At 60.4% G+C, this 12,700-nt stretch overlaps 2 protein-coding genes across 3 annotated transcripts; one reads left to right on the forward strand and one right to left on the reverse strand.

Annotated features, from left to right (window-relative positions):
* The first annotated feature begins 1,816 nt into the window (after positions 1–1,816).
* CD72 (CD72 molecule) lies at positions 1,817–5,636 on the forward strand. The gene is made up of 8 exons (XM_026865785.1): positions 1,817–1,901; positions 1,987–2,076; positions 2,301–2,390; positions 2,935–3,249; positions 3,498–3,646; positions 3,982–4,133; positions 5,050–5,217; positions 5,548–5,636. The coding sequence occupies exons 1-7, from the start codon at positions 1,817–1,819 to the stop codon at positions 5,186–5,188; spliced, it is 1,020 nt and encodes a 339-aa protein (XP_026721586.1). The 3' UTR covers positions 5,189–5,217; positions 5,548–5,636.
* Positions 5,637–6,800: 1,164 nt separating this feature from the next.
* On the reverse strand, positions 6,801–11,636 carry TESK1 (testis associated actin remodelling kinase 1). Of its 2 annotated transcripts, XM_026865976.1 has the most exons (9): positions 11,389–11,635; positions 11,201–11,249; positions 10,834–10,980; positions 10,585–10,667; positions 10,127–10,217; positions 9,797–9,880; positions 9,272–9,361; positions 8,959–9,109; positions 6,801–8,723 (listed from the first exon to the last, which is right to left on the reverse strand). In XM_026865976.1, the coding sequence occupies exons 1-9, from the start codon at positions 11,481–11,483 to the stop codon at positions 7,705–7,707; spliced, it is 1,809 nt and encodes a 602-aa protein (XP_026721777.1). In that variant the 5' UTR covers positions 11,484–11,635; the 3' UTR covers positions 6,801–7,704. The 2 variants fall into 2 exon arrangements, with proteins under 2 accessions (XP_026721777.1, XP_026721778.1); XM_026865977.1 differs by lacking the exons at positions 10,127–10,217; positions 10,585–10,667 and having other exon boundaries at positions 11,389–11,636.
* Between the last annotated feature and the right edge of the window lie 1,064 nt (positions 11,637–12,700).

The following is a 12,700-nucleotide window of genomic DNA, read 5'->3' on the forward strand; positions in this document are numbered from 1 at the left end:
TATAAGAGACAGGTGCCCACCCCGTGCTGGGGCATGCCCACGGCAGTGGCCATGGCCAGGCTCTCACCTGGCCTGGGCTCCACGGTCACTGGCCCCAGCGGCACGTTCTCATAGGGGCTGTCGTCCTCATCAGGGGCTGCGGGGCAGGCGAGGGCAGTGAGCGGGGTGGCTGCAGCAAATTTCAGGTCAGCATAGACCACGGTCTGGGCCATGCCCGGGGCTGCCCGAGTGGCTGATGGCTCCTGCTCCACTGTGGTCGCCCACTCTCTTGTGGCTGCAAAGGAGAAGTGTGGCTTGGTTTTGCATAAGCAGTTTTCTGTGAGGTGCAGCAGAGAGGAGCAGGAACATACAGCCATTGGCCCTCACACTGCTGTCCTGTCCCCTTCCACGCCCCGAAAGTACTCAGGGTCCCCTGGGATGGTGTCAGCATGGTGCAGCTCGTGGTTGAGGTGCTGGGCAGAGCTGCAATAGCTTACTGAGAACAGACCCAAGTCCCTCCGGCAGGGGAGAGTGAGGCTGGTTTTCTTGTGGGAATAGGTCGCTCTTGGGCTGGCCGCGTGCAGGGTGGATGTGCTCTGTTCAGCGATTTTTGAGCATCACTGCCATGCAGAAATGTTTGCTATAATGCCTAAAATGAGTTTCCACACTGCAGTGTGGGCTCTTGTTCTCCCCTTCTGGACATGGCTTCCCACTCTGCCAGCAAGGAGACCACAGAGTACAATGTCCCAGACCTCGAAGGGTCATGATATATAGCTCCCTCTGCTCTTCCCTTGTCGCCAGTGCCCCCACAGCAGCAGGCAGGCAGGTCAGGCAAGTGCCACTTGCCCTTGATAAATCACTCTGGGCCAGCACCATGTCCTCCCTGTGCCTGGACCACTGTGTGCCCAGGAGGACATGCTCCATCTTTTTTCGGCGGAATCGGTGGAAGCTATTCAACTTTTAGTTTTCCAAACCTCCTTCCTGTCCTCTTTGAAGCTGGCCTTGATTTTTGCCTTTCTCCAGTGACGAAAGACTTCTCCTGCTCTTTGCGGAGGTGATGGTGAGTGGCCTTGCCATGCTGTGCTCCACCAGCACTCCTGCACACACAGTCCTACCCCAGGAACTGACTGTGTCCAGCTGTGCCCCAACTCAGTGCCCCTTCTGAAACCTGCCTTTCTCTGCATGCAGTTCAGTGGAGACCTCCAAGACACTGAGGGGCTGTAGGTTGGGACTGAGGAGGAGATGCTGCTGGGGCTGTGTTCAGGAAGGGAAGGCAGAGCAGGTGTCATTGCTCTATGCAACTCTCTGGCGGGACGGCTTGGGGTGATGCCAAAGCTGGGGTCTTCTAGGCAAGGACCAGGGAGAGAATGAGAGGCAGCAGCACAGGCTACATGGGGAAATCTGCATCTGTGAAGAACTCCAGCCCTCCACAGGGCTGTCCCCAGGCAATGTAGTCCTGTGTCCAGGCTGGCCCTGCTCTCCCCCGGCTCTCCCCTGGCCAAGGGATTTGGATCCGTCTTTGCTCAGCCGCTGCCCTGACCTCAGGCTGTGCTGCTCTGGCCCTGCATCATGCCCAAAGGGACCATGAGAAGTTTTTGGGCGTGGGAGGGGCTGGGCAGGTGGTGCTAGGACCAATGAGATGATGCTGGTACCCGCAGCTGTGCCTCACTGGTCGCATCTGCTACAGCTCAGATCAAACTTCTGCTTCTGCAGACACTGGCTGCACTTTGTACCTCTGAGACAGCTCAATCACCAGGGAGCAGAACCATCCCAGAAAGGCATCGCAAGGGCACGGTGGGAGACAGCAGTGCTCAGGGATTGCTCAGCGCTTCCCCACATGGCCCAAAGTGTGGTTTATGCTGACCTGAGGTTTGCCAAGGTGATGGGGGGCCGGAGCATGGCCAGCCAGGCGCTGGAGGCAGGTGAGAGCCTGTGGGACCCCCCGCGCTGCCCCCACCATGCCCAGCCCTGTGGACTCAGCCGCTGTCCCCTGCCTTCCTTGAACAGCCCTCGGCATGGATGAGGCAGAGAGCCCCTACGAGAACATGCAGCCAGCGCCGGTGGGGCAGGATGGGGTTGGGGCCCAGCCCAGCCCAGGTGAGTGCCCAGCTGGAGCCCAGGGGACCCGGGGAAGTCCTGGTGTGGGTGGTGGGTGGTGTTTTGGGGTGCTCCCACTCCCATTCTTGAAGAGAGGAAGTGCCTACCCCCATGCCACCTGTGCCACCATGCTACCACACCACTGCTTGCAGGCGGGAGGTCTGGGGGCTGCCGGGAGTTTCCTGACTCACCAGCTGATGCCTATGGTTGGTTATGTCTTACAGGACGCTGGTCCTGGCAGTGGTGCATCCGTGTGGGGCTGCTGGCAACCTGCCTCCTGCTGCTGGTGGCCACTGTGGCCCTGGGGGCTTGCTGTGAGTTGGGCTGGTGGGCACTTCTGGGGCTGGGGGTGGCTGGGCACTATGGGGAGAGGGAGGTGGCTGGGCTGGGGTGGGTGCCGTGGGTGAACAGGGAGGTGAATAGAGGCATGTCTATGCACACTGCTCATGTCTGGGTCCCTCTGCCCTGTCTGCCACGATGTGGCCTGTATCCCTCACGTACCATGGGTACCTCCCTTCCCTTCCATCATCCACCTTCTCCACCCCGTTCTTCGTTTCTGCTCCTTTCCCTTCCCTTCCAGATGTTGCCCAGACTTGTATTGCTGCACCCTCCCTGCCCCTGCCCTGAGCTGTCTGCTCCTACACTCTATCCTGCCTTGCCCTGCTCTCCCCTGCCAGATCTTGCCCACTCCCTGACCATACACCTCCATGCCATGTCTTCTTCCCCATCCTTTCCCACCCAGCACAGATGCCTCCCTGCCTTGCCCTGCCCATCCTATCCCCTGATAAGGCTCAGTACCATGTCCCCCTGGCCGGGCTGTCCCATCCCTGTGCTCCAGCTCATGCGCCCTGTCCCCAGACTGGCAGGTCACCCGCAGACTGCAGGACACGTCCCGTGAGCACGCGGCCGAGCAGGGCCGCCTCGAGCGGGAGGTGAGCGTGCAGCAGCAGAGCCTGGAGCAGGCGCGGCTGGAGCTGGCGTGGGCCAGAGCAGAGCTGCAGCGAGCGTGGCGAGAGGGCAACAGCAGCCGGCTGGAGCTGGGGAGCCTGAACGCTGAGCTGGGGCGCGTCATGGGGGTCCTGGGGAAGACAGAGAAGGAGATGCAGGAGGTGCAGGGGAAACTCAACAACAGCGAGAGCACTGTGGCCATCCTGCGCTCCTGCACAGCTATAGGTAGGATGATGACAGAGCAGGGATGGGGTGCCCCAGGGGGCTGACACCCCTCAGCAGGTACAGTGCCATGGCACGAGCACTGGCTGTTTTCGCCACATGGTGGGGACAGGGTGGTCTAAAAGCTGAAGCTACACCTGGAGCAGAGGCTGAGCCTATGATGTCTGCTGGGAAGATGTGGGTCTGTTACTGGTCCCTCCCTCAGGGCGTTTGTGGCTGAGCAAGTACCTGAGGTGTTCCCCTGCCCCCAGATTGCTGCCCTTCGGGCTGGTTGCTGTACAGGGGCAAGTGCCTCTTCATCTCATCGGAGAAGAAGACATGGGAGGACAGTAGAGATGAGTGCGAGAGGAAATATTCTCAGCTCCTGGTCACCAAATCCTGGAGTCGCTGGACCGTGCCGGTAGGGTACTGGGGGAGCTGAGGGCAGGAGCTGGTGCATCCAGCCCTGGGCTCCCCAGGTGGGCCACCACCCCTCTGCGGGCCCCTGGCCTACCAAAACATTGGAAGGTGCAAGGCTGATCTTGGAGCATGTGAGTGGCAGTGCACGGGGCATAGAGGCTCTGGCGTCCCTGGATGCTGCCTGAGCTGGAGCAGGGCACCAGGGCTGCCTAGCTCTTCTGCCCCAAGGAGCTCCAGCCACAGGAGCTCCTTGGGGAGATGAACACCCCCTGTGAACACCACAACACATAGGTACCACGGAAAAGCCACTAAAAGGCCCTTTTTCTCCTTCCCCAGACCTTTCTGAAGAATGCAGACATCCCATACTGGATTGGGCTGCAGAAGAGCAGTTTCCCCTGGTATGACTACGGCTGGCTGGAGGAAGGGGACCCAGATGGCGAGGAGGTCTCAGACGCCTGGTTTTGGGTGGACGGCTCCCTTTATGAAAGGTACCCAGTGGCATAGCCTCTTGCCAAAACCCCCTCTCCTCCAGCATGGCTTTAGGAAGGAATTTCAAATCCCATTGGTACCCAGTCCCAGTCACAAGCATTGGACAACAAAGAGCGACAAAGCAGCTGAAGCCAGGGGAGGCAGGTGCAACGGTGTGGTGAGATGCTTAGAGGCCATGCAAATGGAAAGCCAAGACTTGTTGAGGCATGTGCAGGGCATGCACAAGCAGGAGGCAGCGAGAGGGGAGAAAAGAAACCTCGTTTTATTTGGGGTCTAGAAAAAAACCTTTAGGCAACACCTCTATCCCCCACAGCGCCTCCTTGGTTTCTCCTTGAGGGTAAATCAAGCCTTCCCACCCACAGAGGGTCCCAGGCTCCTCTCTGCCACGTGCACCCCCTCCCCAGCTCACCACCACTTCCTCCTGCAGTGTCTGAGAGCAGTGGGGAGGAACAGACTTGTCTGGCTGGGTGCTGGGTACCCAGTCTCTGCCCACTGCCTGCCCCTCCATTCTCACCCCCGATGTGGGGATCTGCACCCCACCATGGCCCCATGGCCCAGGGCAGCTCCTCTGGGCATCCACACACCCCCAGGGATGACCAGGCTCTCCCCACTGCTGGGTGCTGCAGGGATGAAATATCCCGCAGCAGCGAGGCTGAGATTCAAGCAGCATGGAGACTAAGGGGAGTCGCAAGCGGTGCAAACTTTTGCAGAGGGATTTCTCAGCCTGCCTAGGAAGGGCAGGGATGCGTTGGCTGAGGCTTCAGACTGTGAAATCAGGGGAGGACTGGGGGATCCCCGCTTTGACTGCAACATTCAACCCCTCATGTGTGAGCGTACAAAAGGCAGCTGTACTGCCTTGGCAGAAGGTGGTGGGTAAGGCAGTGGCAGCCCCCAGTGTGTTGTTTCCCCATCCAGACCATGGCAGTCAAAGTTGAATGGATCCTGTGCTGTAATAAGCCGTGGAAACATCAGACCTGCCCAATGTGCTGGTCCCGAAGACCTGCACCTCTGGATCTGCGAGAAGGCAGCGGGTCCGAGCTCCCCTTTCATGTGATGATGGTCTCTGGCCCCAGCACCTCTGGGGTGAGTGTGCCCATGCCATGTTCTGCTGAACACTGGTGTGTGTAGGGCCTGTGGGGTGTGTAGTATGGAGGAAAGTGGGGAGCCTGGATCTCTGCGTGGGCAGGTTGACCCCCTCCCTTGGAAAGGGAGAGGGATGCAGGCACCTCTCAGTGCTAGACAAAGCCTGCCTCCATCCCTTCACTGCCATGGGAGCCGCTGGTCTGTGGTAGGCTCAAGAGATCCCCCACAAGCTGTGGTGCAGCAAAAGGGACAAGATGGGGGAAACCCATGCATGCAGTGGAGGCTGAGCAGCACCTCACCTTCACCCTCACTCTGTGCCTTCTCTTGCAGCACCTCCACCCTGCTCTGCCTCTGCTTCAGCCTCGCTGCTCTCCTGCCCGGCATGTCCCATCCATGCAAGCAACCCCCTTCCCTCTCACGGACCCCTGCACACGCACTGCCCAGGTCCTTCCCAGAGATGCCCAGTGATGCTCTGCTACCACCCAGGCTGGGGGAGGCGGCGGCAGTGGCCGTTCCCCCTCAGCTGATGTGCTTCAGCAGAGCAGTACAGGCCCCACAGCTCAGACCCACACCTGCATGGGGTATGCTGGGTCTTCCTGAGCACAGGGGCTGCTGTGCGATGGGGAGCCCTGACCCGGCCACAGAGTGGGGCAAGCCCTTGATGCTCAGTGCTGCAGCCATACAGCATCCCTAGCATGGAGCACACTGTGGTGTTGGCATGCAAGGACATGGCAGTAGGGGACAGCACAGCCCCACACCCAGCCAGGTCCCCTCCCCAAAGCAGAGACTTTCTGCTTGGCCCTACTGCAGAAGCAGCTTGGCTATGGCTTTCAGGCAAGCCAGCAAGCAACAGCCTCGGTGCCCAAGGCGGGAAGCTGCACCTGAACAGTCTGGTGCCTGTGCTGGTGGTGGGGTTTTTTTTGCTAATTAGAAAGTAGAGCAATGACGTTTAGGATCGTATGATGTGATGGTGCCTTTCAAAAGCAAATCTGGCACTTGCAGTGGCTGATGCTTTGTGAGACAAGTAGTCAGGACTTTAAACAGTTATTACACGCGTGCACATGCAAAGATTAAGCAAAATAGCCCTGATATAACATTGCAGCCAGGCAAGAGCAGAGGAAGTCATGTTCAACCAAGCAAAAACGCTCTGGTTTATTATGGGGTCATGCGTGCCATATGTAGTTGATTAACAGCTATGTGAATTAGCCTGCTTGAAGAGCAAAAGGGTGTTAAAGGCAGGCTTTTTGGAGGTGGCACATGTCACTCCTCTCTCTTGTCCGCTGGCTGACTTTGTGGCAATAAAGAGTAACAGTTTGTCTGCTCTTTGCTTTCTTGTGTGCCACTACAAACATGAACTCAAGGGCACAAACCCAAAGAACCTAAATTATAAATGGGAATTTGACCGAAGCCATTTCAGCCAAGATGGTCACTTTAGGGCCACTGAGATCTTGGTCTGAGTCAGGCTGGCTTGTGGTCCCCAAGAGGCTCGCAGCAGCCCCAGGCAAGCCTGTGCAACCTTTCAGGGCCGGGCTCCCCTCTGTGTCTGACGCACATCCAAGAGACAGAAGCAGGAGTCTGAGTTACTAGGACATTGTTTTTACTGAACACTTTAAATAAGCTGGGTATATATTCCTAGCCATTAATAACAAAACCCACAAGAGTTCTGCATTCACCAGTGCATTGTGCGGGAGGGAGGAAAGCCGGCTCCCACCCTTGACAGGGGCTGGGCAGCATGGCCATGTTGCTCACCAGCCCATTCCCCCAGTGCCAGGATGGCACCTAGCCCCTCTGCCAGCATCCCGCTCCCAAACCCATGTGTTGGGAAGTGGCGTGCTGCGACAGCTCAGCACGCAGCTATCGGTGCTGAGTGGGCACAGGCAACTCAAGCACTGGCAGTCTTCCCCCTGCACTGTACCCTGGGCATTGCCTATCTCCCAACCCCCTTCACGCCTCTCCCTGCATCAGGGGAGCACGGGGACATCCCCCCAGCCCCACAGGGTTCCCCAACAAAAACATAAACACACTGACCCCTCCACCCCCAGCCCAGCCCTGCTCATCCCCCAACTTGGGGGATAGTAAGGGAGCTCCTGGTTCTCCTGGAGGAGCAAGCTCATTGCACACCTCTCAGAGCCCACAAAGCAGTGAGCCCTTGGGGAAGAGAAATCCTGCATCCAGGGTTTGAGCCCTGGATGCGAGCTCAGAGCAGGGGTGTTATTGCACTTCAGTCCCCAGCAGGGACCCCAGCCTATCCCCAGGGGTCCCCACAAATCCCCAAGATTGATTCTGGTGGGACAGGTGCCCAAATGCCTAGGCAGCACTCTGGCAGCCATGGCATGGGGCACCGTGGCCACCAGTGGCCACCAAACACAGAGCAAGCCAAGGCAGACCGTGGGGACATGCCGGGCTCCTGTGGCTGCCCAGTGTTGGGGCTGCAGAGGGGTCTGGGGGGCGGCTGGATGCAGCCCGGCCCCCCAGGGCTCCCCGGCACTAGGACTGTGCCTCTGGCAGCTTCAGGCTGGGCTCCGCCAGCACTGGCCCCGCGGCTTTCTGGTGGGGGCTCCGGTCATGGCAGAGGAGGCTCTTGGTCTCGCAGTTGAGGTTCTGGTAGCGGGGCGGGCTGGGTGCCGGCCGGTGGCAGACGGAGGTGAAGCTGAAGGGACTCAGGCAGCAGCCTGGACAGGGCAGCACGTCATCCTGCTCCACAGCACTGGAGCCGTGCCCGGGCAGCATGGCCACGCGCTCCGTCCGCTCCAGCGTCGCCGCGCAGGGGATGCTGAGCTCAGAGAAGCCATGCTCCAGCCCTCTGCCCCAAGCCAGGGGTTTGCTGACCACTTCGTGATTGTTGTTGAGCCCGCTGGGGGCTTGTGGCTCCATCTGCCACGGTCGGGCGCCCGAGGATGCCGTGCGGATAAAGTTGCTGTTGGGCAGCGGTGGCAGGGGCTGTGGCGGCTCGGGGCTGTCGGGGCCACAGTCCATCCGCTCCTCCGCCCCAGGATTGAATGGTGTGGCTCGTTCCCAAGCTGGGGGAGGAAGGAGGGTGGGAGGCTGGGGGTCGTCAGTGAGATGGAGAGACCCCACCTGGTCCCCCCGGTGGGGCAGCTCAGGGGAGGCGGGCAGCGAGTGGCACTTGCGGGGGCTGGTGGCAGGGGCCGAGAAGTCACACTGCACCTCCATGGCAGGCTCGGGCGTTATGGGCGTGTCGAGCTGGACCAGGGTGGGGGGCGGAAGGTTGAAGGTGAGCGAGATGACTGACTTGCTCGGCGTGTCGAAGAGCTTGATCTTCCCCCCCTTTAGGTCCTCACGCTGGGAGAAGGGGTTGACGCGTGGGGATGTCTCCTTGGTCCTGGCCCCGCCGTAAGGCTCCAGTGAATGCGGCAGGGCAGGCAGTTTCACGGAGAACATGTCAGACTGGCTGCGGGACAGATGCTGGTCCGGCTGCAGGTGCTGTGTTCCCAGTTCACGCAGGGGCGACTGTTTGGCAGAGTCAGCTGCCCTCCCGGACACCCCTGAGCATGGGTATAGGAGTGGGTCAGCAGCTGCCAGCAGCTGTTGCTGAGGGGTGCTATGGGAGTGCACCCTAAGGCTGTTGGGTGCCCAAGAGGGGAACAGCGACTGGTTCCATCCTACAGACCTCATGCAACCCCTGTCTCCTTCCCCTACAGCTGCTGGGGTAGGATAAGACATCGCACATCCCCCCCTCCTTGAACCCCTCTACAGCCCATCCCTGGGACACCCACATACCACTGAACGTGGCTGCCATCCCAGGTGTGGGCAGGCTCTCCCCGATGCTGAAGAGGGTGGCCCCGGTGCCCTCCACGTCCAGCTGGTGCTGCAAGATGTCCTCCAGGCACTGCGTGATTTCCAGAAACGAGGGGCGGGAGGTGGGCTCCATCTGTGGGTAGGAGGGGTTTCCTGTCAGGTCTGAGGTCTCCTAAGCACCCCGGGGAGCACTGCCCAGCAAAGGCAGTTCCCTGCCTCTTCCCCTGTGCAGGCAAGGCTGCCTGTCCTGCCCAGCTGCCCCAGCAGGGAAGGGCAGCAGAGGTGGGAGGCTCACACTGCAGCAGTGGAAAGCGAGCTGGAGGAAGGCTGATGGGCAGTCAATTCCCACCATGGTGCGGAAAGTGGTGACATCCAGACCAAAATCCTGCGCCAGGGAAAAGAGGAGAAGTGAGGTTGGGTCCCTTGGGACACCACATGGCCTGAGGGACCCAGAATGGCCTGGCTCCCCCTCCCCACACTGACTGCGTGTCACCCAGGGCTGTGGATCTGGCAGCACCCCAAGCTGGGGAAATGGTGGGGGATGCGGGGACACAGATCCCTCATGCTCTCTGCCTGAATCCAACTGTCCCCTTCTCCCGCCCATGCTGACTACGGGCTCTGATGACAGGATATTAGCAGAGAGCATCCCTCTGTGGGCAGCATTTGGGACACAGCACCCCTGTCCCAAGATGCAGGGCAGCTCCTGCACATGGGGCTCTGCCCAGAACAGGATGGTCCCGTTCATTTGGTGAAGTGGTCCCAGCCCTGGTGCTGCTGACCACCCACCCTCCCTCCCTGCCTCCCTGTCCCAGGGAGTCACCTCAGTGCGGGGCAGGTAGTCGGGGTCAGCAGGGACACGAGCGATGGTCTCACACAGGATGATGCCGTACGCAAACACATCGGCCTGCAGAGAGCAGGGAGTCATAGCAGGGCCCTGCAGCCCCAAGGCAACGTGCCCACCCTTCCTTACACTCACAGCCTCCCTCCTCCCTGTGGAGCCACGCTGGGGGCCCTCCCTCCTCGCCACCAGAGGGATGCCCAGTTCCTGCCCTCTGTGTGCCCAAATGCCCACAGGGCTGCAAATCCTGCAAACTGCTGGCAGTGCAAGCCTGGATAAAGCCCCCCACACAAAGCAGACAGGGAGTCTCACCTTCTCATTGTAGATCTCCCCTCGCAGAACCTCGGGCGCCATCCAGTACGGGGAGCCCACCACAGCCAGTGGCTCCTTCTCACTGCCCTCACTGGGGGACATGGAAGGAGATCAGGGGCTGCCTACAGTCCCCTGTCCCTGTCTAACCCTAATCTTCCCACTGGGGCAGCTCAAATCACCATCTCCATCTCCCTTCCAGGGCTAACCCTCCTCCATGCACCCTGCAAACTCATCTCTCACCACCCACACCATCCCCTTCTCCAGCCCCTCTCAGCCAACCCCAAATGTGTCCATCTGCCCCAAGCCACCACTGTTGGGGATCACCCCCACCACCCCCCATCCCTGCCCTTCTACTTGCATCCCAAATGTCCACCCTTCCCCAGCTCCTGCTCTGAGTTGTCTGGAACACCCCCCCCACTCCAAGGATGGGGACAGAGGGGTGGATGCTGCCCACGCACCTGTAGGTGGGGATCTTCTCTGCCAAGCCGAAGTCACCCACTACAGCTGTGTAGCTGTTGGCCTCGCAACGCAGCAGGCAGTTCTGTGGGCACAGGAGGACCCCGGTCACACCAACCACACCAGCCCTGCCTCACTGGCCACCGGGATACCCCAGCACAGCACAGCCTCCTGCTCCCCAGCTGGCCACGCCTGGGGCAGCAACGTGGGTATGGGACAAGGTAAACATGATGCCTTAGAGCATCCTGTACCTTGGAGGTGAGGTCACGATGGAAGATGCCCTTGGAGTGCAGGTAGCGCAGGCCACGGGCAATGTCGAGGGCCAGCTTGACACGTGTAGACCAGGAGAGGGGCACAGGGCTGTCCAGCAGCTGCTCCAGGTTCCCACCGTTCATGTACTGATGGCAAGAGCCAGGCCATTGCATCACTGCGCCCCACCTCCCTCCCATAATGCTGGATGGCCATTTCTCATCCCCCAAGCACCCCACGGCACAGCCTCCCAGTAGACCTTGCCCTGCACATGCACCACAGACTGAGCGAGTTTTCCCACAGCCATCGCTGTGTCCCTCCCCAGGCTTGTGGGAACCCCAAGACTCACGGCTGTTGCCCCGCTCTCACCTCTGTCAGTGCATGAAGCTGTCCCTGGTGCACACACACCCCCATGAACCTGCGAGATAGAGGGGACCTGAGGGTGACCGCAGCAGGGACCAGCCCCAGGAGCTCATCCAGGGCTGGTGGTAGCTCCACATATCCCAGGCTGGGGAACAGGGGTGCAATGGGGATGGCAGCAGGGGAGCAGGTCCTACCTGAGGATGTTGGGATGCGAGAGGCGGTTCATCAGCTGCACCTCCCGCAGCATGTTGCCCCGGTTGCTGGTCAGCTTGTTCATCTTCAGCACCATGATCTGCCCCGACTGGCGGTGCCGCACCTGGAGGGGGGTGGAAAGGGAGGCTGATCCCCACGTGTCTCTGCAGCCCCCCCAGACAGCAGCATGCACCCAGCATACACCCCAGTCCTAGAAGCAGGAGCTGAGGACCCCATGCAACTGAGGCATGGGGCACCCCAGGGACTGTTAGGGTTAGGGAGGGCTCTCCCAGCACAGCCCCAAGGACCCCTAGTGCTGATGATGCACATCCCCATCCTCCTCAGAGCACCCTGCTCATCATACCCCCAACACCACTACACTGGACAGCCCTCCTGGAGAGGCAATGGCAGCTCCTACAAGCTGTGACCTCAACCCTGCAGGAAGGACAGGCAGTGGCACGATTGGGGCGCACCAGGGAGGGCTTTTTTTGGGTCAATATCACCCAGCCAGACCCTACCAGCATGGGACAGTGGGGGCACACTGCCCCCCTGAACCAGCCCCATGGTTGGCCAACGTTGCCCCAGCGCACGATCCCAGTCTGGCAGGGTACAGCGCTCAGACGAGGCTGTATAATTATCTGGCCCCAGCCTGACGCTGTCATGTAAGCGGGGGGGCCTGTCCCCCTGCCAGGAACAGCAGCTGGGAGCGCGGCCAAGCACGGACACCCCTGTCCTTCTGCAACCCCCTGGCACGTGCAGGGTGAGGGATGAGCATGGATTCCCCTGCCCCAGCACCATGCTGGGGAGGGGCCAAACTGGTGCTGAGGGTCCCCTCCTGAGTGTGTGCTGGGTATAGGATGGGACCCCCCCTGAACAGCAGCCAGTATTGGGGGACAACCCGGCGGATCCCAGCTGCCCCCCAGCACACACCAAACTGTGCACGGAGGCGCAGGCATTCCTTGGTGCTGCCGTCAGCTCCCTGCTCCTCTCCTTTTTAGTCAATGCTGGTTGAGGCTGCTGTGTCAGTGCCAGCCTCTGGCCACCCCCTTGCCTCAGGGATCACCTCACTGGACAAAACATGGGGGTCTGCCTGGAGGCAGGGTTCCCAGTGCACCCCCCATCCTGCTCACAGCTTGGCCCCTGTCTCCATCACAATGTGGGGAGGCTGGCAGGCTGGGCTCTCTTCTCACCTCACAGCTGCCATTGCTTTGGGGAAAAGCTGTCCTGAGGTGTACTCTGACATGGGGACCTACCCAGCACCCAATACCCAGGGGATTGGCAGCGGCTTCCCCCCACCCACCCCACCCCGCAAAG

This window comes from Athene cunicularia (genome assembly GCF_003259725.1).
Source record: "Athene cunicularia isolate RWA chromosome Z unlocalized genomic scaffold, athCun1 chrZ_part1, whole genome shotgun sequence".
Taxonomy (NCBI): domain Eukaryota; kingdom Metazoa; phylum Chordata; class Aves; order Strigiformes; family Strigidae; genus Athene; species Athene cunicularia.